General features: G+C 42.8%; 1 protein-coding gene across 1 annotated transcript; it reads left to right on the forward strand.

Moving 5' to 3' along the window:
• Nucleotides 1-1,099: 1,099 nt before the first annotated feature.
• On the forward strand, nt 1,100-25,023 carry Pwp1 (PWP1 homolog, endonuclein). Its single transcript, XM_048418901.3, has 15 exons — nt 1,100-1,275; nt 7,861-7,919; nt 8,009-8,193; nt 9,748-9,833; nt 9,933-10,029; nt 12,637-12,747; nt 13,567-13,697; nt 14,148-14,209; nt 16,485-16,581; nt 17,535-17,596; nt 19,880-19,991; nt 22,595-22,685; nt 22,781-22,902; nt 23,697-23,802; nt 24,689-25,023. Exons 1-15 carry the CDS (start codon nt 1,204-1,206, stop codon nt 24,796-24,798), a joined length of 1,503 nt encoding a protein of 500 aa, XP_048274858.2. The 5' UTR covers nt 1,100-1,203; the 3' UTR covers nt 24,799-25,023.
• Nucleotides 25,024-25,063: the final 40 nt, after the last annotated feature.

Genomic DNA, 25,063 nt, shown 5'->3' on the forward strand with positions numbered 1-25,063 from the left:
CTTCTGCTTCAGTTCTGACGGTCCTGCCCTATTTGAGCTCCTGCCTTGATGCCCACTGTGATAGTGATATGGAAGAGTAAGTAAACTTTCCCCTCCCTAGGTTTTTTTGGTCATGGTGTTTCATCACAACAATAAAAAAAAAATAAGACAGAGGGGCTTGGACATTTTTAGCCAAGTCTTGCTTCATAGCTGATTCACCATCCTGACTGGTCTGCAGCAGAGAACTGTTAGATCTCAAACCCAGGACAAACAGCCAAGGTACTTATTAGCTATCAAAGCAAACTCTAGCCTCCCTTCTCCCTCAATCCCATCTGTGGCAGGGTCCTCCTGGCTGTTTTACCTCAACCCTTACTCTAAACTCTCCAGCCCAAGGGCCGGACTGCTCTTTCCCTGGTGGCTCTTCCCTATGTAATCCAGACATTTTGGCTGTATGGCCCCCCTTCTGCCTTTTACTTCTTGGCTAGTCTCTTGTCCTGGCCACGTTCACTCTTGACTCTCCCAGAGGTCTGGCTCTACCTGTGTTCTCCCTTATATTTATAATAAAAACCTCAACCTCTTTAGGAGCAGCCAAGTCCTCCTTTTATTTCTGTTTTTCATTCAGCAGTAACCCTCAGTCTCTCCAGTGAAGGAATTAAAGACACACACCACGGTGCCGGTTTAGGTACTAAATGTTTTACTAGGAGAAAGTAACATTCAGTAATGAAAGTGCTGGGCAAGTTGATTCAACGAATGCCTGTAATTCTAGCATTCTGGAGGCTAGGGCAGAAGGATTCAGTGTTCCAGCTCAGCCTGGGGCTACATAGTTTGAAACTGTCTCTAAAAACCGCAGGTGGTGGGGCGAGGAAGAGGATGTAGTTTGCGGTAGAGCACTTACGTACCATGCACGAGGCTCTGGATTTGACCCCGTACTGTAGGGGGTTAGAAAGCAAAGAAACGTAAGGGCGGAAGCTTAGAGTACCAAATTTCTCCTTTGTGTGCACGAGGACACTTTCGCAGGAGCACGGACCACACAGATCACCGTCTTCAGCCATCTGCTTATGACCACGCCCACTTCCCGCAAATCCCCCGCCCCTTTCCCTACGACGCCTGCGAATGACGTCAAGAAGGCGCCCGAGCTTTCGTGCCGTCCGCCCCTTCGCGGAGCTCGGCGTCGTCTCTCCCGGATAAGGTCCGCCGGCCTGAGACGCGTTGTCGCCGACGACCATGAACCGCAGCCGCCAAGTGACCTGCCTGGCCTGGGTCCGCCGCGGCGTGGCCAAAGAGACGCCAGACAAGGTGAGGCACCCGGGAACCCTCACGGGGTTGGCCTCGCGTTGGGACGCACGCGCCGGGCCTGAGCCGCGCATGGACGCTCTGTCTGGGTCGGCCAGACTTGTAGTCGCTTGCGGTGTGGTTCGGTGTCCCGAGAAAAGCGGGGACCTCACCCTTTCTCGGCCCGGAGCCGGAAACCCGGCCCCACCCCCGAATTTGCGAGCACGTGGAGTTTATGCCCCGGAAGGGGGCGGGGTGCTTGCTGGTTAGGAATTCCTGGTGATTCGGGTAGAACGTTAGGAGGACAAGGAAAGAAGTCGATCAAAAGCTGGAGACTGTGGCAAAGGATGCGGCTGCTCAGGCGGCGTTCGGGGTCCGGGGATATGTTTGAGCGAAATAGGGCAAAGGTCTTTTTTTCTCTAGACTTTACAGCGGTTGAGGGATGGAAGTATTCCCTACAGGTGTAAATTCCACCAGAGAACAGTGTTTAGTCACTGTTTTCTTTGGTGTTTTGCCTACAGCGGGCGTCAATGCATATTTATAGCCTAGGTACAACAGTCACCTCATTCAATTTGTCCAAAAGGAAATGGCTTTCATTGTTAAAGGGATATACATCTTTTGAAGTATTTGATGGGGAGTCCTAAAAATCCCTAGTTCTCATTCTCCACCCCCAAAGAATACAAATACTTTTTTTTTTTTTGTATTGAGATAGACTGGCTGGCCAACAGGCACCAGAAATGCACGTGTCCCTGTAATCTCCAGTGCGGAGATTACGGGTGTGCTTGTCACCGCGCCTCGTTTTCAAGCGAGTTCTGGGATGGAGTTTAGGGCCTAATGTTTGTTTAACAAAAACTTGAATGTCTGAGCTCCCTGCCTCCCCAGTGTTTCCTAGCCTTTAATTTCTGAATCTGTCTCACCGAAAATAGGGTGTCCTTGGGAGCGTTCTTGTATTACACGATTTTTGCTTTTGTAGCACACTGTGACCTCAGACTTAAGGCAATCCTCCCGCTTCAGTTTCCTAAGTACAGAGTTACCGATATGAGCCACGGAAGAACTGGAGGCTCTTTAGTAGAAACTCAGCAATTGATTCACCGTCAGTCATGGAGCACTGCCATTAAGGCCAGCACCATACTTAAGTAAACAATACCAAACCGTTGTTGACTTTTATAAGCTTAATTTAGTAGTGTTAGGTGTTTTAAAGGTACTGAATCGTTGTTTAGGTGAGGGAATGGCGGTTTTGAAGGCCTCAGTTTTAAACTGTTAGAACAAAAGATGCCCAAACGGGAAATCTTACTGGAAGTTGGGAAAATTAAGCTGGAGCTCAAGATTAGAGATGGGGGAAGTTGAAGGGTGTAATTGGTTCCCAGGAAGAATCCATTTGCATTTGGCAGTGATGGTAGGGAAAAAAGCAGAGGACCAATGTTACGTGAAAAACACAAGAGAGGTATTCTTGGAAGTTGAGATAGTTGGAAGAATAGGCTACCACAGATCCATTTTGCAAAAATCAACCTATCTGAATGCCGAGGAAGGCAGAGCAGAATGAATGTGACTTCTGAACAGTATTGGGGGAGGAGATCTTAATCCTAAGGATTAATTAATACAACAAGCTCTGCCTACTTAAATTTCGAGCCTTGACCAATGTGCAAGGTTTTCTTTTTCTTTTTTTCTTTTTTTTCTTTTTTTTCTTTTTTTATTAAATTTCCACCTCCTCCCACCTTCCTCCCCTCCCCTCCCCCCACTCCCCCTCCTTCTCCAGACCAAAGAGCAGCCAGGGTTCCCTACACTATGGGAAGTCCAAGGTCCTCCCCGCTCCCCCCAGGTCCAGGAAAGTGAGCATCCAAACAGACAAGGCTCCCATGAAGCCTGTCCATGCAGTAGAATCAAAGCCCAGCGCCATTGTCCTTGGCTTCTCGGTCAGCCACATTCAGAGAGTCCGGTTTAATCACATGCTCCATCAGTCCCAGTCCATCTGGCCTTGGTGAGCTCCCATTAGATCAGTCCCACCATCTCAGTGGGTGAACGCACCCCTCACGGTCCTGACTTCCTTGCTCATGTTCTCCCTCCTTCTGCTCCTCATTAGAACCTTGGGAGCTCAGTCCAGTGCTCCAATGTGGGTCTCTGTCTCTATCTCCATCCATCACCAGTTGAAGGTTCTATGGTAATATATAAGATATTCATCAGTGTGGCTATAGGACAAGGCCAGTTTAGGCACCCTTTCCTCTGCTGCTCAAAGAACAAGCTGGGGACATCTCCTTGGACACCTGGGAACCCCTCTAGAGTCAAGTCTCTTGCCAACCCTAAAATGGCTCCCTTAATTAAGATATATACTTCCCTGCTCCCACATCCACCCCTCCTTCATCCCAACCATCCCATTCCCTCAAGCTCTCCCCATCCCCCCTTCTCCCTTCTCTCCCCCCATCTCCCCTTATCCCCACCTCACCCCCACCCCCGTGCTCCTAACCCCTGCTTGGCAATTTTGTCAACTTCCAATATCCAGGAGGATAACTATATGTTTTTCTTTAGGTTCACCTTCTTATTTAGCTTTTCTAGGATCACGAATTATAGGCTCAATGTCCTTTATTTATGGCTAGAATCCACTTATGAGTACATACCATATTCCTCTTTTTGGGTCTGGGTTACCTCACTTAGTAAAGTGTTTTCTATTTCTATCCATTTGCATGCAAAATTCAAGATGTCATTGTTTTTTACCGCTGAGTAGAACTCTGAAGTGTATATGTACCATGCCTTCTTTATCCATTCTTCTATTGAGGGGCACCTAGGTTGTTTCCAGATTCTGGCAATTACAAATAGTGCTACTATGAACATAGTTGAACAAATGCTTTTGTAGTATGATTGGGCATCTCTTGTGTATATTCCCAAGAGTGGAATTGCTGGGTCCTGAGGTAGTTTGACTCCCAGTTTCCTGAGAAACCGCCACACTGATTTCCAAAGTGGTTGCACAAGTTTGCATTCCCACCAACAATGCATGAGTGTTCCCCTCACTCCACATCCTCTCCAGCATAGGCTATCATTGGTGTTTTTGAGTTTAGCTATTCTGACAGGTGTAAGATGGTATCTCAGAGTTATTTTGATTTGCATTTCCCTGTTCACTAAGGAGGTTGAGCATGACCTTAAGTGTCTTTTGGCCATTCTAACTTCTTCTGTTGAGAATTCTCTGTTCAGTTCAGTGCCCCATTTTTTAATTGGGTTAATTAGCATTTTAAAGTCTAGTTTCTTGGGTTCTTTATATATTTTGGAGATCAGACCTTTGTCTGATGTGGGATTGGTGAAGATCTTCTTCCAGTCAGTAGGTTGCCTTTTTGTCTTAATGACAGTGTCCTTTGCTCTACAGAAGCTTCTCAGTTTCAGGAGGTCCCATTTATTAATTGTTGCTCTTATTGTCTGTACTACTGGGGTTCTACCTAGGAAGTGGTCTCCTGTGCCCATGTCTTGTAGACTCCTTTCCACTTTCTCTTCTGTCAGATTCAGTGTGGTCAGATTAATATTGAGGTCTTTAATCCATTTGGACTTGAGTTTTGTGCATGGTGATAGAAATGGATCTACTTTCATTCTTCTACAGGTTGACATCCAGTTATGCCAGCACCATTTGTTAAAGATGCTTTCTTTCTTCCATTGTATAATTTTAGCTCCTTTGTCGAAAATGAGGTGTTCATAGGTGTGTGGATTAATATCTGGGTCTTTGATTCGATTCCATTGGTCAACATCCCTGTTTTTGTGCCAATACCAAGCTGTTTTCATTACTGTAGCTCTGTAATAGAGTTTGAAGTCAGGGATGGTAATGCCTCCAGAAGTCCTTTTATTGTTTAGGATTGTTTTGGCTATCCTAAGTTTTTTGTTTTTCCATATAAAGTTGATTATTGTTCTCTCAAGGTCTGTGAAGAATTTTGTTGGGATTTTGATGGGGATTGCATTGAATCTATAGATTGCTTTTGGTAGAATTGCCATTTTTTACTATATTGATCCTCCCAATCCAAGAGCAAGGGAGATCCTTCCATTTTCTGGTATCCTCTTCAATTTCTTTCTTCAAAGACTTAAAGTTCTTGTCAAATAGATCTTTCACTTCCTTGGTTAGAGTTACCCCAAGATACTTTATACTATTTGTGGCTTTCATGAAAGGTGATCATTCTCTGATTTCCCTCTCTGCTTCTTTGTTCTTTGTGTATAGAAAGGCAACTGATTTTTTTGGAGTTGATTTTGTATCCTGCCACATTGCTAAAGGTGTTTATCAGCTGTAGGAGTTCTTTGGTAGAGTTTTTGGGGTCGCTTATGTACACTATCATGTCATCTGCAAATAACAAAAGTTTGACTTCTTCCTTTCCAATTCGAATCTACTTGATCTCCTTATGCTGTCTTATTGCTATTGCTAGAACTTCAAGCACTATCTTGAAGAGGTATGGAGAGAGTGGACAGCCTTGTCTTGTTCCTGATTTTAGTGGGATGGCTTTGAGTTTCTCTCCATGTTAGCTGTCGGCTTGCTGTATATTGCTTTTATTGTATTTAGGAATGAACCTTGTATCCCTAATCTCTCCAAGACCTTTATCATAAAGGGATGTTGAATTTTGTCAAATGCTTTTTCAGCATCTAATGAAATGATCATATGGCTTTTTTTCCTTCAGTTTATTTTTATGTTGGATTACATTGATAGATTTCCGTATGTTGAACCAGCCCTGCCTCTCTGGGATGAAACCTACTTGATCATAATGTATAATTTTTTGGATGTTTTCTTGGATTCGGTTTGCCAGTATTTTATTGAGAATTTTTGCATCGATGTTCGTGAGTGAGATTCATCTCTAATTCTCTTTCTTGGTTAAGTCTTTGTGTGGTTTTGGTATCAGGGTGACTGTAGCTTCATAAAAGGAGTCTGGCAATGACTCTTTTGTTTCTATTTTGTGAAACACATTAAGGAGTATAGGTATTAGCTCCTCTTGGAAGTTCTGGTAGAATTCTGCATTGAAACCGTCTGGTCCAGGGCTTTTTTTGGTAGGGAGGTTTCTGATGACAGCTTCTAATTCCTCGCGACTTACAGGTCTATTTAAACTGTTCACCTGGTCTTGATTTAATTTTGGTATATGGTACTTATCTAAAAAAGTATCCATTTCTTTCACATTTTCCAATTTTGTGGCATACAGGCTTTTGTAGTAAGATCTAATGATTCTCTGAATTTCCTCTGTGTCTGTGGTTATGTCCCCCTTTTCATTTCTGATCTTGTTAATTTGCGTGTTCTCTTTCTGCCGTTTGATTAGTTTGACTAGAGGTTTGTCAGTCTTGTTGATTTTTCTCCAGGAACCAGCTTTTTGTTTCATTGATTCTTTGGATTGTTTTCTGTGTTTCTATTTTGTTGATTTCAGCTCTCAGTTTGATTATTTCCAGTCTTCTACTCCCCCTGGGTGAATCTGCTTTTTTTTTTTTTCTAGAGCTTTCAGGTGTGCTGTTAAGTCTCTAATGTGTGCTTTCTCCGTTTTCTTTATGTGGGCACTTAGTGCTATGAACTTTCCTCTTAGCACTGCTTTTATATTGTCCCATAGGTTTGGGTATGATGTGTCTTTGTTTTCATTGAATTCAAGGAAGACTTTAATTTCTTTCTTTATTTCTTTCTTGATCCAGGGGTGGTTCAGTAGTTGACTGTTCAGTTTCCATGAGTTTGTAAGCTTTCTGGGGTTAGAATTGTTGTTGAATTCTAGCTTTATTCCATGGTGATCCGATAGTACACAGGTGGTTACTACAATTTCTTTGTATCTATGGATGTTTGTTAGCAATTATGTGATCAAATTTGAGAAGGTTCCATGCGATGCTGAGAAGGTATATTCTTTTCTGTTTGGGTGGAATATTCTATAGATGTCTGTTAGGTCCATTTGGTTCATTACATCTGACAGTTCTCTTATTTCTCTGTTAAGTTTCTTAACAATAGTTGATCTATCCGTTGGTGAGAGTGGAGTGTTGAAATCTCCTACTATTAGTGTGTGTGGTTTGATGTATGCTTTGAGTTCCAGTAATGTTTCTTTTACATGAGTGGGTGCTTTTATATTAGGGGCATAGATATTCTGCAAGGTTTTCTTGATGGCTGTTGAAGTTATAGTTTACATTTGCCTGAAGACTTCATTCAAAGGCTTCTAATGATTTCTGTTGGGGAATATTATTTTCAGGTGTGTAACTTTTGTTAACCTGCATTTGTTTAACTCTGAAGCTGTCTTACTAGTGCCTGTCTAAAACATCTGATGGTCTTAATAAAGAGACGTATGGTCAATAAAGAGGCAGGAGCAAGGATAGGTGGGCCTAGCAGGCAGAGAGTATAAGTAGAAAGAGAACAAGAAGAGGGGGACATCAGGGGCCAGCCACCCATCCAGTCACGAAAGTATATAGAAACAGGAAGATAAAAGCCCAGAAGCAAAAGGTAAACAGGTTAATTTAAGAAAAGTTGGCAAGAAACAAGCCAACCTAAGGCCAGGCATTCATAACTAAGAGTAAGCCTCTGTGTTTGATTTATTTGGGAGCTGGGTGGTGGGCACCCCGCCCAAAAGCAAGAAGAGTGAAACATCATACAATAGATTTCCGTAAATATGCTCTAATGAAGTGTTTGCTCCCTTGTAGGTAGAACTAAGTAAAGAGGAAGTAAAGCGTCTCATCGCTGAAGCAAAAGAAAAATTACAGTAAGTTTCAAGTGTTGCTGCGTCCGGTGTGTCACCTGCTTGATGTTGGGAGGTGCCCCCTGGTGACTTCCCTTTTTGTTTTCACTCAGAGAAGAAGGTGGCAGTGAGGAAGAGGAGGCAGGTAGTCCTTCAGAAGATGGCACTCGGAGTACCCGTACCCAGGCACGGCCTAGGGAGTCCCTGGAGGATGGTGACCCACAGGATGACCACACCCTAGATGATGATGAACTGGCCGAGTACGACTTGGATAATTATGATGAGGAGGACGACCCAGGTGAGAGGTCCCTCTCCACTACTGTGTCTGCTCGTAGCGGTCTAGACCCCACTGCTATCCCAGAGCTTTATGTTTTATGTCCCTGGGCTCAGGTCAGATCCTTTGCCTCCAGATTGGACTTGTTTCCTGAGCTAGTTTAGAAGGGAGCTCTGTGACCTAATAGTAAATCTGAGCTCTGGAGAGGCCGTCTGTTTTCCTGCCTGTGTCAGGGGAGTCCTGTGCAGCTCCAGCGCTGTCAGTCGAGATAATGAGAGGAAATAATGAGCTGAGGACAGTACAGAGCTGCTCGTCTAGCATAGGCAGTGTAAAGAACTGGCAGGAGCTGTGTGTGTGTGCGTTGTGGCCTTCTGGAATGATCCCAGGTAACATTAACCTGAAATCTCAAGGGCGAGAGATAGATGCACCTTGCCCACCCTCGCCCTGAGTCAGTTAATGAGCTCTGTAATGTGTAAATCCCAACTACTCTGCATCTCTGGATCCTGTCAGAAGTTTCTCAGAATCAACAACTCTCAACTTTGGAGAAACAAATGACCTGACAGCTCAGCTCAGACTCATCAGCTCAGTTTGAAAGTTGTCTGCGGCCCATTGAAATCACCGCCCCAGTCTGTTCTCAGGATTGCTAGTGAGTGGGTGATGATCTGTAGACACATGCTATTCATTATGAATGGAGAAAACACAAATACCAAAGATGGTGCTTTTTATATTAATGTGCCCTCTACTTTAAACTTTTATGTCTTTGGTTGCTGGGGCTGTTGTGATCCCCCACCAAGAGACGAAGGATTGCAGTACTGTGAACAGTGTTGTGCTGTATGATGCTGTGGAGTCAGGTGTTGTTTCTTTTCAAAGGAGCTTGGATTTGATTTGCCTTCCATTCTGGCCTTACCTGCCCTCCACCACCTGGAAATGATGCCATCCTATTTTAAGTCCAACAGGGATTAGTCCGTTGATTAGGTCAGAATTCTGAGGATTATCACTCCCTAGAAGCTTGTCAGTGGCATCCCCCTTCCCTAACAGAAGAGCCTTCAGAGAAGGAAATCTCACGTCCGGACCGTGGCAGTTACTCTAGGTCTGTTCACTGCTGCCCTTGCAGAGGTGGAATAAAGGTTCCTTTGCAGATGTGAAGGAAGTGAGTGTTAAGTTGAGAGCACTGCCTGCAGAGCATCCTGGCCAGCTGTGAAACCATAACAACCCTTTTCTGGTTGATTGATTTCAGCATTCCCAGGACACTTTCTTTCCAGTTCTAAAAGTTGCCTGTAGCATCTTGAATTTTAATTGTATGGAACAAGCTTGAGAATCGGAACAGAGTTGTAATATTTTCTAAAAGGATTAAATTTTTGAGTTAATTATTTCATTGGAAGATTGTGACTTCTTAAAGTTAGGGAGGAATGCATTCCAGCTGTCACACAGAAAATGACTTTGAAATTTGTACAGCTTCTTTTCCCAAATCTGATACAGTTAATGATAAAAATAGACCCAAGCCCAGAACTAGCAGTCTTGAGGTTTTGTCAGGATGATTTTAATTTTTCCCTTTTGATGAGTAAATTCTTATTACAGATGCTGAGACTCTTGGTGAATCTCTGCTGGGTCTTACGGTCTATGGCAGTAATGATCAAGATCCATATGTTACCCTAAAAGATACAGTAAGTGTTTAGCTACATTAGTTTTCAGATTGGTCCTAGGTGTTAGGAAACCTTATTGAATTTCTGCCTCAAGCCAGTGACTGTTTCCTGCCCACTTAGGAACAATACGAGCATGAAGATTTCTTGATTAAGCCCACTGACAACTTCATCATCTGTGGCCGTGCTGAACAGGAGCAGTGCAATCTGGAGGTGCATGGTGAGTAAAGGAGCCGCCCTGCTAAAAAGCTTTCCATGTGGTCACTTGTGCAGCTTTAGAGGCCAGGTCCTACGTGGTTGGTGCCCAAGGGAACCAGAAGAGGGTGTTAGATCCCTGGAACTGGAGTTACAGACAGTTGTGAGCAACTGTGTGGATGCTGGGAATTAGACCCGGGTCCTCTGCAAGAGCACTAAGTGACCTTGTCCTGCATTTCATAAAGCTGTTTGTAATAGCTTCCTTTATAGAACATTGTTTTCTTCCTAATTCAACACAGAGTTTTTTTTTTTCTTAAATTAATTTTACACATATGAATGTGTCTGCACTTATGTACCAGATGTATGCAGTGCCCATAGAAGCCAGAAGAGGGCATCCAATACCCTGGAACTAGAGTCTTTACAAATGGTTTGTAGCTACCACGTGGGTGCTGGGAACTGAACCTGGGCCCTCAACAGTGCTGCCTTAACCACTGAGTCATCTCTTCCCCAGCCACCATGTTCTCTTTTTGACCAAAACCATCTTGGTCACTTTTTTCAGTTCAGAAAATACCTGCACCTAAGCCAGACGAAAGATTTAAAGGAATCTGCTTAGAAAATTTTAAATCAGATTTTTTTTTTCAGTGCGGGGAATGACTCATGACCTCATAGCAGATAGGCACGCAGCTCCATCACCAGCCCTATAGCAGGTTTTTTTTTTTTTATTAACACTAATAACTTACTGGACTTCGGTATTTTTAGTGTGAAATAGTTTATATTTTATATACGAAAAAGATATCTCCAGAGTATGTAGGATACTTTGCCCTGTGTTTTCCTTTGTTCTTTCTTCTGTCATTCCTCTGAGCACCTACCTCTGGAGCTTCCTTCAGTCCATCTCAGTCCATCTTCTATTGTCCACCTTGAAACTGAAATTGTGGAGATGGCTCGGTTGAGACACAGTCACAGTTTTAAAAAAAAAACCTTTAGTCTTGGTGCTTATTGGCCTATCCTAGTGACTTCATTAGTTACATTTTTTGTGTGTGTTTTAGTTTGGGGTTTTTTGTTCTGTTTTTTTTTCCCCAGGGTTTGGTGTCAAGCCTAGGGGTCTTGCATTAACATGCTAAGCAAGCATGTTACACTGAACGCTGAGACTCCCAGCCCCTTGTTTCACTCCCTCCTTACTTTGTGGAACTCAGGCTTTCGTGGCACACAGCAAAGAGCTTTTACTTGCTGAACCCAACCCCCCCCCACCCCCCGTGTGTGTGTTGTATCAGAGGACAACTTGCAGGAATTGGTCTTTTCTTCCACCATGTGATTGGATTTCTGTAGCTCCTGTGGACCTTCAAGGCTGTCTATAGCAGTGGTTCTCCACCTCCCTAAAGCTGCAGCCCCTTTAGTAAGGTCCCTCATGTTATAGTGATCCTCAACTATAAAAGTATTTTGTTGCTACTTCATAACTGTAGTTTTGCTCCTGTTGTGAATCATAATGTAAATATCTTTGTTTTCCAGTAGTCTCAGTGACTCCTGTAAAAGGGTTGTTTGACACCCCTCTCCCCCCCCAAAAAATGGGGTTGCAACCCACAGATTGAGAACCACTAGTCTATAGGAAGCCTATAATTAGGTCCATTTTACCCCGCAGATGATTCTGTTCTATCAGTATTAGAAATTTTTCAAAAATAAGGCTTTCAGCAGCATATATAATATATTGTTCTAATTCTGATGTTTTTAAACTCTGATATTTTATATGTGTTAACTGAGAACAACGTAGGTTAATTTTCTTTTTAAGACCAATTTATAGTTGGGAGTGGTGGTGCAGGCTTATAATCCAGCATTTGGGAGGCTAAGATAAGAGAAGCCTTGCAACTTAGAAGCCAGCCTGGCCAAGTACCAAGATTCTGTCTCAAAACAAGACAAAACAAAAACTGTCCATTTAAAAAAAAAATGAAATCTGAGTTGCCAGTTTAATTTACATTGTGCACTGAGCACATTGGTGACAGCTAACGTTTTTTTCAGGACCATGCCTGCTCAGCAGGAGCTAATGTGATAGAACTTGACGTGACATTTCCAGTCCCAGAATCTGTCCCATGATCAGATCTGAAAGTTTAAATAAGTAAAACATTACTATTTTCTCACTTCTACCTCAGTAAAGAGTCTGACAAGGGCAAGTAGGACTTCATCTACTGTACTCCTGTCACGCCATCCTGTGCGTCTCGTGACGTATGTGGTAGTTAAAGAGCTACTTCTGTGAGTCGCTGTAGTTGAAAGGGTGTTCGTCTAGACTGTTAGTTTTCATAAACTCTTGAAATACTGAAATAATTTTTGGTAGGCATTTAAGTTTCTAAATACAGTTATTTTTCTCCAAGGTTATTTTTGTTTCTTCTTTTGGATGTAAAATCAGCTAGACCTTTAGCAGGTAATGTCAATCCTCCCTGTAGAGTGTTTTTTGTAATGAAGTAGACAATAGACCCATTTATCTGGCTGGCAATGTTGATGGAAAATGAAGCGGGTGAGAATGTATTAGACTGGACAGACAGACTTTCTGTGGCAGTAGTCACCATGACCTGTCTCATTTCAATAGGAGAGAGTTCTTGTGGGGTGGGTGTGATTTCTGAAGTCTCTCTTCCCATCCTTTCAGTTTACAATCAGGAAGAAGAGTCTTTCTATGTACACCACGACATCCTCCTGTCGGCGTACCCTCTGAGCGTAGAATGGCTGAACTTTGATCCTAGCCCAGATGCTTCTACTGGTAATTGGAAAAATTGTTTGTTCTGCGTGGGTCAGAGTTGTTGACAATAGTTTATGAAGTGATACTAGTGTAGTGTCACTTAATCACGTGGGGTCTGTGTTCCTCCACGGTTTGGATAAGCTGCTACACTGTGGGCTGAACGATACTATCTGAAAGGTTTTTTTGATTATGGAATTATTGGATCTCGTGAAAACCCAGTGTAAAGTGGTGTCTTGTTACCAGCTGGAATTTAGGGATGTAACCAGTCTTGGGAAACACTCGAATGAGCCTGGTACAGAATGGTAGTGGGAGCTGGAGCCATCCTAGACTATAAGTGAGACCTGGTCTCACAAAGAAAAAAGAAAGAAGGAAAGCAGATAAAGTAAACCAGAGACACTTGTCCCAGGTAACTGGCTTCTCATGCTGGCCTTTCCAGCCACACCTCACACCCTTAGTTGCCCTGTTGATGCTTCTCAGTAACAGTAAACACATGGTAGTGATGACTTTATCATATGTGCAAGGCTCAGCCTCACTTGTTCCTTGTCCCTGCAAGAGCAACAAGTGACCTTGTCCTGCCGTCCATGGAGAACAGGGCAAGAGTTGTTGCTTAACTACAATAAGTTTCATAACTGAGGCCAAAGGATTGAGCCTTTATTGCTAGAATACAGCTCTCAAAAGCAGCTCAGCGATGGTAGGGAGTGGGAGCTGCTAGAGCTGCAGGACTCCAAGATGACGCAGTGGGTTTGAGACTCACTGCTCAAGCCACTCCCCAGGGTGACATGCTGGAGTGGCAGGTGTGGTGCTGGTTTATTGTCAAAGGTGCGTTGTTTCTTCCCGTAGGAAATTACATTGCTGTGGGAAACATGACCCCTGTCATCGAGGTGTGGGACCTGGACATAGTGGACTCTCTAGAGCCGGTCTTCACCTTGGGAAGTAAGACTTCAAAGAAGAAGAAGAAGAAAGGGAAGAAGGTAAAAAATAGATTTTAAAAGACAAATTGGGTTAAGTTACTAGAGAGGAGGGTATAAGAACATATGTTTTTACAATCAAATAGTCTTGGTGGAACAAGACAGAAAGTTACAAGTTAACGTACTTTTCTAATTTCAGAAAGCCCGTGTATTTTATGTTGTATGAAACGTGTTGGCATGTAATATAGAACAGATGAGTTGGGTGATGCGCATTCACCTGGAGTAGCTCTATACTAAATGCTTGTTTTGAAGCGCTTTTGTGATGTATTCAAAAAAATCTGTAATATCTTGTAGTTTTTAAAGTAGGTTTGGAAAGAAGTGAAAGGCAGTGTTGACGTAGATCATAAATTGCTATAGTTCCTTTCTGAAAAGAATATTTACCATGATAAAGTTAAGGCAGTTTGTGGTGGGTGACATTCAATACAAAAAAATTAATTAAAATAATTATTACAGAGTTCCTCAGCAGAAGGGCACACTGATGCTGTCCTTGACCTCTCCTGGAATAAGACAGTCAGGTAAGAAGATGGCGTTCATATGATGCAGATTGTTCTCGTTTTCGGCTACACTGTCTACCTCCTGTGCTAGGGCCTTTGGGCCCATGGTTCCCCTTTCCTGCTGAATGCACCACTCCAGGGCAGCAGCTGTGCTGTTCAGTGGCAGCCCCACATTTCCTAGCAGACTTTGCCATGGGGCCCTTTACAAACCTAGGGACCAGCCAGGGGGTGATGGCACACACCTTTAATCCCAGCACTCCAGAGGCAGGGGCAGGAAGATCTGTGAGTTCAAGGCCAGCCTGGTCTACACAGCGAGTTCCAGCACAGCCAGGACTACACAGAGAAACCCTGTCTCAAAAAAAGAAACAAAATAAAACCTGGGTGCCATGTACCATCACTGCCATCAACTGGGAAATGTGTACTGCGGTACCAGTGACGCCACAGGGTGTACTGTTGCTTCTTACCAAACAGTATTTTCACTGTTTCATTTTCGAACATCACCCACGTAATCGCCTTAAGTTATGGTCAAGCATCTGCAGCATAATGTCACCACTTGAGCCCTTGTGGAGTTGGGTGATTCAGTGCATTCACAGCTGTGCAGCTGCCACCCCACCCATCTTCAGATCTTCTGTCTTCCAGACTGAAACTGTACCTTATAATAACAAAACCCTGCATCCCTCACCCCTCAGCCATAGCAAGCACCATTCCACTTCTTGTCAAAAGTATTTGGAATGTTTTTTGTTTCTTTTTTTTTTTTTTCCAAAACAGGGTCTCACTATATAGCTCTGGCTGTCCTGGAACTATGTAGACCAGGCTGTTCTCAAATTCAGAGATCCACCTGCCTCTGCCTTCCAAGTTCCGGAATTAAAGGCGTACACCACTACACCTGGCATGTTTTTTTAAGGTGTAGTCTCACTATGTTGCCCAAGTTCTCTCAAACCCTGCACTCAAAAACAGTATTCCTGCCTCAGCTTCCCATTCAGCTGAACTTTACGTGCATTTCTCAGTGATTGGCGATGCTGAGGCTCTGTGCTCGATGACCATTATGTATACCTTCTTGGTGGGAAATTTCTAATTGAGCTGTAAAAGTCTCTAATATATTCTAAAGTAATACTTAACTAGAAATGATTTGCACTATGGACATATCGTCTTTTCATTTTCTTTGGAAAACCATTTTAATGTTGCTGGTGTCCAGTTTATTTTTATTATGTGTTTGCTGTTGCACTCCAGAAACCGTTTCCTAACCCAGCATCAAAATTTATATTAGCATGTTGTTCTGAGATTTTTACTGTTAGGTCCCATATTTAAGTCTGCTGTCTGTTTTGATGTGTGTGGTTGCTGAGTGAGATTGGGGTTCGAACTTTTTCACAAGGATATTCCATTGTCTTTGAATCATTAATTGAAAATATGGTCATCATTCATCCAACTTGAACATTTAATTGTCCTGGCAATTTTATAAATGAAAAATACCAATCACTGAGAAATGCAGATTAAAAACACAGCCACAGCTAAGTGGGCAGCAGGCATATAGTTCCAGCTAACTGGGAAGTTGAGACAGGAATACTGCATGAACACAGAATTTGAGACAACCTGGGCAACATAGTGAGAGCACATCTTAAAAAAGCAATGGACACCTTTAATCCCAGCACTTGGGAGGTTGAGGCAGGTGGACCTCTGAGTTTCAGAACAGCCAGGGCTATATAGAAGAACCCTTGAGGGGAGAGGGTGGTGACAGACGTGGCACTGCCCAGCCTGAGAAGTGGCTCAGTGGTTAAGAGCACTCACTGCTTACAGAGGGACTTGAATTTGATTCTCAGCACCCACATCCAGTAGTTCACAACAAAATGTATTTTCTGAAAGTTACTTCTGTTTGATTAACTTTTCCATTTAAAAATTGAAAACTGTGCACTTCCCAGGTTTCTTTATGGGTCCCTTGTACAGGCACAGAAGGTTCAGAATCAGCTTGCCACTTTCTACTGAAGTGAAGTAAGCTTTTGAGCAGAGTGGGTTTACTCTTGTCATTGTGTATGGCCAAATCTAATCAGCCTGTAGCTCAGCCTGTAGGTGCCATTTCCAACCCAACAATATTATGTCTTCCAGTACAAATGAAGAAGGGTCTTTCCACTTTGACAGTCTTTCGTTTATTTTGATAGTCTTTGGTAATTTTCAGGATGTAAGTCTTCGTTTTGTTTTTTGAATTCCTGATATTTTACTGCTGTGATTATAAGTGAATTCCTTATATTTACTGCTTTGTTTTTTAGAACAATTTCTCTAATTTGTTTCTTCCCATTCTCAGAAATGTGCTGGGAAGTGCATCAGCAGATAGCACTGTAATTCTCTGGGATATGTCTGTGGGGAAGCCAGCAGCCAGGCTTACTGCACACACAGACAAGGTATGGTGACTTAGTGGATAAAGGGCTTCTAAACAATCTTGCAGATTACTGGCTAACATAATCTGGACATTTGTACATGGATTTATGATTTACAAAGTGCTTTCAGTAGTTAAACCACTGAGGTTCACAGAGCCCTATGTAACAGATAGAATCCTTTAATGTTACAGAAACCAGGAACATTAATGCCCTGTGATATGCTCATGGAGGATCCTGGGGGTAAAGGGGTATGGTTGTCAGTTACACAGTAGTAAAGAAAGGTTGTAGCGGATGTATAACTACAAAACTCTGCTGAGGGTACTGAGCTGAAAACAGTTGGACGTTGAAGCTTGTGCACTTGCCCAATCCATTCTACTTTTCTCCCCTTTATCCTGAGGGATGCAAGTATTGCGTACTAGGGTTCGAGGAGCACTGTGGTATTCCTGTAAGTGCTAGCCATTATTTAAGAATATGGTTTTCCTTTTTGAGTATTTAGTAACTTTTTTTTAAAAAGACTTATTTATGTATACAACATTCCTTCCATGTATGCTTGCATGCTAGAAGAGGGTACCAGATCTCATTATAGATAGTTGTGAACCACTATGTGGTTGCTGGGAATTGAACTCAGGACCTTTGGAAGAGCAGTCAGTGCTCCAAACCTCTGAGCTATCTCTCCAGCCCAGTAACTGATTTCTTGACTAAGCATGGTGGCTTACACCTTTAATATGAGCAATTGAAAGAGGCAGGTGAAACTCTTGAGTTCAGGGCCTTTAGGCCAGTCTGGTGTAGCAAATTTCAGACCAGCCAGGCCTACATAGTGAGACCCTTCCCAAAAAACAAAACAACACCCTGCAGCAGATTGCACAGTATTGGAATTTCAAAGAGGGGAATACGTAGTCTGTCTCAGCACACAGTAGCACTGTTATTACTCAGAGTGGGCAAAGATAGATCTCTTCTCTTATTCTTCTTCCCTTTAGGTCCAGACTCTGCAGTTTCATCCATTTGAAGCACAAACTCTGATTTCTGGGTCATATGATAAGTAAGAAAGCACTTTGTACTATGCTTAAACTAATACTTGGTCTGGGATGGGGGTGGGGTAGCTCAAAAGAGCTGTTACGCACTTTGCACGAGACCAGACAGGAGCCATCTTAGTCAAGCTGTACTACTGAGGTAGCTACATGTTTAGATTATTACTGCTAGTTTTCAGCCATTGATCCTTCATTCCCTGTCAAAAGAAATGTGGTTTTGTCATAGTAATCTAACTACTAGCAACTTCTCTGGTTTTTAAAGGATGTATGAGTTAGCCATTTTTGTGATGTACTCAATCCCATACTTGATGATTTAAAGCAAACATTTATTAATGCCATTTGAGATTCTGCCCATGTAGACTTGATTCAGCTGGTAACTGCTCACAGTGGCTTGCTTAGGCTAAACGGAGACAATTCTCCAAAGGCAGAGAAACCAAGGCTTTTCGAGGTTTGGTTTGGAATTAGTGTACTTTTCCTGCCGTGAAACATGCATGTTACATGGACTGGAAGATGTGCTCTTCTTCCATGGGGAGCATTCATATATCACTTGGCAGAAGCCATGGGTACAGGAGAAATTAATCTAATTGGAATATGGTTGGAGATACTACAGGCAACTGCAGGAGCCCTGGACACGTGTTCTCCTTTCTGCAGATTGCGTCTGAGGGGAGGGTGGCTAGTAGAAATCAAACCAGTCAGCAGTCTTTGCTTTGGTTTCTTATCTTTTACAAGAATTTGTTTCCATAGAATGTCAGTCAAAGAAAGGTGGTCACACCAGAATGTAATTTTAGGCTCTCTGGCAACAGGAACAGTTTCTGTGGACTGAACCTCAAATAGCCATGCAAAGGCTTATTTATTATTACACAAAAGTTTTACCACAAGTTCGCATACCAAAGCCCCTGATCTTATCTGTGTTTTCTGAGGGTCCTGGAACTTTAATCCTTATTATGTACTGTTTGTGGCAGGCAGTAATTCAACGCGCTCCAGGTGTGCTAGGGTCATCTTGTGACAAAGTCAGGCAAAGGTTGTAAAGCTCGGGCGGGCAGTGGTGGTGCAGCTTTACTCCCAGTACTCGGGAGGCAGAGACAGGAGGATCTCTGTGAGTTCAAGGCCAGCCTGGACTATAAGAGCTAGTTCCAGGATAGGCTCTAAAGCTACAGAGAAACCCTGTCTTCGAAAAACCAAAAAAAGAAAAAGAAAAAAGAAAAACAACTCTGTAGATAAGAGTACACTCTCTTGTTTTTTCACAATTATTTCTTTAGGGTCTAAGTACTCCTAGAAAACAACCATACACTCTTAATGTTTACTCTAGATACAGTGATCCTACTGCAGTGTGATTTGTGAAAAATAAGACCAAAGCTCAATTAATAAAACTCAGAGACAGAAATTGGGGTTCAACCCTTAAGACCAGAAAAGGAAAACAGCCAGCCACTGACACTTACCTTTACCTCAGTCTGAAATGACAACCCTGCCTTCAGGAATCTCAGAATAAGACTGTGAGAGCTATCTCCTCCTGTCTTATAGTCCTCTCTAGTGCTGGGATTAAAGGCATGTACTGCCCGGTTTCTGTGGCAGCTAGTGTGGCTTCTGGGATTAAAGGTGTGTGTCACCACTGCCTGGTCTGTAAGACTGACCAGTGGGGCTCTTTTATTCTGATCTTCGGGCAAGCTTTATTTATTAAAATACAAATGAAATGCCACAACGTAAGACCGTATCCCTGAGTTTCCCAAGAACAATAACCTGACTAGGGAAGTGCTATGGCTAGATCCATTTTGTTATTTCAAAGGATCCTCTTTGAGTTCCCAGCACCCACGTGGTAGCTCACAGCCATGTCTATCTCCAGTTCCAGGGAATCTGATGCCCCTCTGGCCTCCATGGGCACTGCACGCGCGCGCGCGCACACACACACACACACACACACACACACACGATGCACATTCATTCATGCAGGCAAAACATTCATATACATAAATAAATCCAAAATAGAAAATGAAGAGTCTAGTGGGCTAGAGAGATGGTCTAGTCATTAGGAGAACTTGTTCCTCTTACAGAAAACCTACGTTTATTCTTAGCACCTCTAAATGATTGCTTAGAGCCACCTGTAATTCCAGCTCCAAGGGACTGAATATCTTCTGAACTACATGGGCACCTGCACACACAGCATAAGTACAATAAAAACTTTTTATCTTTAGAACCTTAAAACGGGCTTTAAATGTTTGAATTCTGAATTCACAATGTTGCTGTGTTACCATTTCACTAAAATACATTGACCCTATCATGGCCTGCAATGTGTGCAGGTCAGTGGCTCTGTATGACTGCCGAAATCCAAACCAGAACCATCGTCTGTGGCGGTTCAGTGGGCAGATCGAGAGAGTGACCTGGAACCACTTCTCACCATGTCATTTTTTGGTAAGAATATGCACATTGCTTTTTCTAATTCCTATGAGATAGTCTCAGAAAAGCATTTTCTCTGTTTAGAAGTGTGAAGCTTCTGGGTCTTAGAATTGAAAAACACTGTTTCTTAACAATATAATGGCTTAACTACAAAAAAAAAGGTAGCTTGTGAATGACTTAGCTAATTTTCACCTATTCCAGTGTGCTTCGTATTATATTTCTAGCCATTTTACTACATACTAGTTCTTTTGAGATATTAACCATCATAATACTGTTTCAAGATTTTGAGGTAGGACCTGAACTTGCAGGTCCTCCTGCTCCTACCTATTTCTGGTGTTTTTCAATAGTTAATCAGTCCAAAAGATACTCTTACTCAAATCCTTATGCGTAATGGAACTCTAGAGATGATCAATAGCAAAGACTTTCCAAAGATTTCACTAATGTCAAACAAAGTCCTAGTGTCGCAATCCATAGGAGTGCATTCTGAGAAATAACGCTGCTCAAAAGACAGGAGGTGTTTGTCTTTTGATTAGCATACAAGTTAACAGGTTTCTTTGTGGCATTTCCTTTTAGTTAGTTTGGATGGTTTGGTTGTTTTTGAGACAAGGTTTCTCTGTGTAGTCTTGGCTGTCTTGGAACTCGCTCCGTACACCATGCTGGCTCAAGCTCCACCTGTCTCTGCTTCCTGAGTGCTGGAACTAAAGGTGTGTGCCACTACCACCTACTGCTTTGTGGCATTTTCATTTAGGCTTCATTTTGGTTGACTTTTTGTTCCCCACCATGCCCCTTACTTTTCCTAATGTATCCTTTGCCCTCAATGGTCCCCACTGTGTACTTCTCTTTTTGCTTTAATATTTCGTGTGTTCTGTTGTCACCCTTAAAAAAAAACAAACTGGTTTTATTTGTTTTTAGTTTGCAGACTTAGTTCATGTGTATTATGTGTTCATTCACTAGCTTTCTCTTTGATAATAGGAAGCCTGATATAAAGTAGCCATCATGAAAACATGTGAAAGCAGAAGTCAAAGTGATGTTAAATGCCCATGTTTCTAAGAAAATATAATGTATACACACATGCATTTTAAACAAGCTGTGCCTTATAGTATATTTAGTGTGCAATCATGTTTATGGGAAAATAATGAAAATGCTTTTAAGTATTCTTAGCTGTATAACATAAAACTGTGTTCCTAATTTGTAACCACCCCAATCAAAAAAACCTGAAAAGTTGGTCGGTAGATAGGCTTGCCATTTCCAAGTGTGTTTAGCCTATACTGGCTTTCTCCCCCCTTCACTTCTTCTACTCTGGGACACAGTGTAACTGTATCCCAGGCTAGCCTCAAAGTAATTGTTCTGCCTCAGCCTCTTTAGAGCTTATAGCAATGTATCACAGCTTCTTTATGTACAAACTGTAAAATGTTCCAGTCTAGCTAATTAGGAAATTGAGCAAGAAAAGAACACTTTTTAGTTTTAGGACAACTTTGTGAGAAATTAAGCTTTCAAACAGTGTTTCTGAGAAGGTCATGTGTTTTCACCATAAGATCAAAGACTGTACCCCCCCCCTCCCAAAAAAAGAATATGTAGCCTAAGGTGACCCGCAGTTTCCATCCATTCTGGCTGTCTCCAGAGTGCTGAGATTACTGGCTGCTACCACACCTTAGCCTGTAATAACACCCTTCTAACTTCCACCAAAATTCTGGAATTACAGGTCAGTTACCATTGCCTGGTCTGTAAGGCTGACAGTGGGGCTGTTACACTCTCTAATCTCCAGGCAAGCTTTATTTATTTATTAAAATACAAATGAAATGCCACTACAGCCAGCTCCTACTCTGCAGGCTCCCACTTGAGGAACTGCATTGCAAATCACTGGCACAATATGTACAAGAATTGGTGCTGTTACGACACCAATTGTAGAGGTACCTAGTCATTTCACCCTGGGGCGCATGAGATTAATGCATCATACTTATGTTCACCCCTGAATCCAGCTTTTGGATAGAGGATTTTGAAGGATTTTTTTCTGGTTTGTCATATTATTTCATTTTAATGAGTATTTTACCTGTGTGTACCATGTGTATGCAATGCCTGTGAAGGCCGGAAGATGGCATCAAATCACCTAGAGCTACAGTTAATGGCTGCGCTACCATGTGGATGCTGGGAATTGAAGCCAGTTCCAATCTTAGGCCTCACTTATCCCACCTCTTCCTGTGCTGGTGTTGCCCCCAGTTCTTGAGCCTCAGAGCTTATTTTCCTCTGTCAGAACCCTGCTGTGGCAGTGCTGAGACTTGATCTGATCACACCATTCCTCTAAATTCCTTATTTGCTCCCCACATCCATCTTCTTTCCTCCTCTGCCTCTCATTCTGTGCGCCCCTCAGCTCACACCTGCAGCAGAGGCCCTCAGCCAGCCTCTGTGCCAGCCCAGCCCAGGTATTCCTCCTGCCCAGTACAGTGAATGCACTTCTGAGTTCCCAATCCCACTCTCTCCTTCATAAATGTAGCTCGTGCAAAGTTCTCGTGTCTGTTTTTAATTTCTACTAAATTCTATATTTACTATAATTTACACACTTCTCCACTGCCAAATTTTATTGTCATATAACATGGTCTTGCCCATCCTTTATGCTGCAGGCCAGTACAGATGACGGCTTTGTGTATAATCTGGATGCGCGTTCAGACAAGCCAATTTTTACGCTTAATGCACACAACGATGAAATCTCTGGTGAGCAAGAGTGATGTTTCTTTCCAATGCATTAAGTTATGACAAAATAAGTCTAAATTTCAGACAGTAGCTCCTGAACTAATCTTATCTTCCAGGTCTTGAGCTGAGCAGTCAGATCAAGGGCTGCCTTGTGACTGCTTCAGCAGACAAATATGTGAAGATCTGGGACATCCTAGGAGACAGGCCAAGTCTCGTTCATTCTAGAGACATGAAAATGGTGAGCATCTCCTGACACTTTTATTGTGGCTCTGACCTGTTTGCTCGTCTAACTTAGGTATTTTAAAGAATTCAGTTACTATCTGAACTCCTCAGGGTCACAAGCTTAAGTGTCACTTGACAGGATCAAGAATGGGGGAAGGGACATAAGAAGTGGCCACTGTTTAAAATTTTAGAACTTCAGCACTTGAGTTATTGGTTGATTGTGTGCGTGTGCGCACAAAGCGGAACAGGGTGCTTACTGTGAGCGCTGAGTTACATGAGCAACGTGTAGAGCACAGAAGAGCACCACAGCTGTCAAATACCACGTGCATTCGGGCCGTGAACTTTCTTAATTCGATCTTAAGCTTATGTGTAAATGACTACGTGATTTCGTACTTATCCTAATAACAAATGCTATCACATGAAAGGATTTCCTATTTTTCTCATTCATACTTTCAGTAATGCATATTTCTAATATCGAGTATTAAGAACAGCAATGCTGAAAGTTTCTTAATCTAAGGGGGTCTGGAGAGATGGCACTGTAAAAAGAAACAACTCGTACAAGTTGTCCTCTGACCTCACACACGCTCAGTGGTAGAGCACCTGCGCATATGCAAAAGGATCATTTCAGAAAAAAAGACTTCACAGTGATCTAAGGTAACAGTTGTTTAAAAAGATGAATAGTTTCTGGGTGTACACAGCAACCTAGGCAGGTGACTCATGCCCAGCTTCATGGCAGTGCTTATCTAGTGGGGCTGAGGTTAGAACTATCTGGAAGGAGGGAAGTCACTGACTTTTTTCTTCTCTCCCCAGGGAGTTCTCTTTTGTTCTTCTCGTTGTCCTGATTTGCCATTTGTCTATGCCTTTGGAGGTCAGAAGGAGGGGCTTCGCGTTTGGGACATAAGCACTGTATCTTCAGGTGAGAACCTCCAAGCTCCTGCTCTTTGTGAAAGTAAAGAGTAAGGGCTAAGCACGGGTGGGAATATCATGGATGGGAAAGGCCTGCCCAGTGTGCATCCTGTAGTCCTTGCTGCAGAAATGGGGAGTCTGTGTTCACACCTAAAATGGACAAGCTAGAAGGAAATGTAGCAGTCTCAAGGAAGAGCCTTTCTTCCTTTCCCAGGTGCCACAATGCATGAATGTGTTCATTTCTCAACTGCTTTCTACAAGATAAGTAGTGTTAACTTACTGTCCCGTCGTGCTCTCCCCCTCCCCCCCCCTTTTCTGAGACAGGGTTTTTCTGTGTAGCTGCCTGGAACTCGCTCTGTAGACCAGGCTGGCTTCCAACTCACAGTCTGCCTGCCTATGTCTCTGGAGTGCTGGGATTACAGGTGTAATGCCACCACTGCCTTACTACTTACTGTGTCCTGTAGACAGGATGTCTCCACTAAATTCTCCCTAGATGATAAGGATCCTAAGATTTGTTCGGGTTGCTAATTTGAATTCATAGACATGAAATGTGTAGAGATTATATATAAATCTGTACCAGAGCCCTGTTCCAAGGCAGATTTAAGCTCTGGGGCAAAGTACAAAACGATGATTAAGGGCCGGGCAGTGGTGGCACATGCCCTTTAATCCCAGGAGGTAGATCTGTATGAGTTTAAGGACAACCTGGTCTACAAGGGCTAGTTTCAGGACAGGCTCCAAAGCTACAGAAAAACCTTGTCTCAAAAGAAAGGAAAAAAAAAATGAAGATTCACTCATTTGGTCAGGCTTACAACTTGGCTACTTTCTCACTTTCTATTAAATATAAATTTACTGATAAGACTGTAGTCCTTACCTCCTTATCTCATGGTTCTTTTTAGTGAATGAAACATTTGGAAGACGGGAGAGACTGGTTATTGGCAATGCGAAAGGCTTATGTGTTAGTGGCCCTTGCGGGAGTGGGAGCTCCCAGACACCAATGGAGTCCTGACAAAAATCACAATCTCCTGGGATGTTTACATGAACTCAGAGTTTCAAAAAGCTGGCCTAAAAATGTTCCATGTGTACCTACAGCCATACAATGATGGAAGGAAAATTCAGTTCCTGTTGCCATTCCTCTGCGGCCTTGGCAGTCCACTGCCTCTGCCTTCAGCTGGGTATTGTACAATTCTTTCATTTCTTGAAAATAAAAGTTTTTAGAGAATGATTCCTTAAATATGTCATCTGACCTAGAACTGTAGGTTTATACTATATGT

This window comes from Myodes glareolus, chromosome 26 (genome assembly GCF_982192425.1).
Source record: "Myodes glareolus chromosome 26, mMyoGla1.1, whole genome shotgun sequence".
Classification (NCBI taxonomy): Eukaryota; Metazoa; Chordata; class Mammalia; order Rodentia; family Cricetidae; genus Myodes; species Myodes glareolus.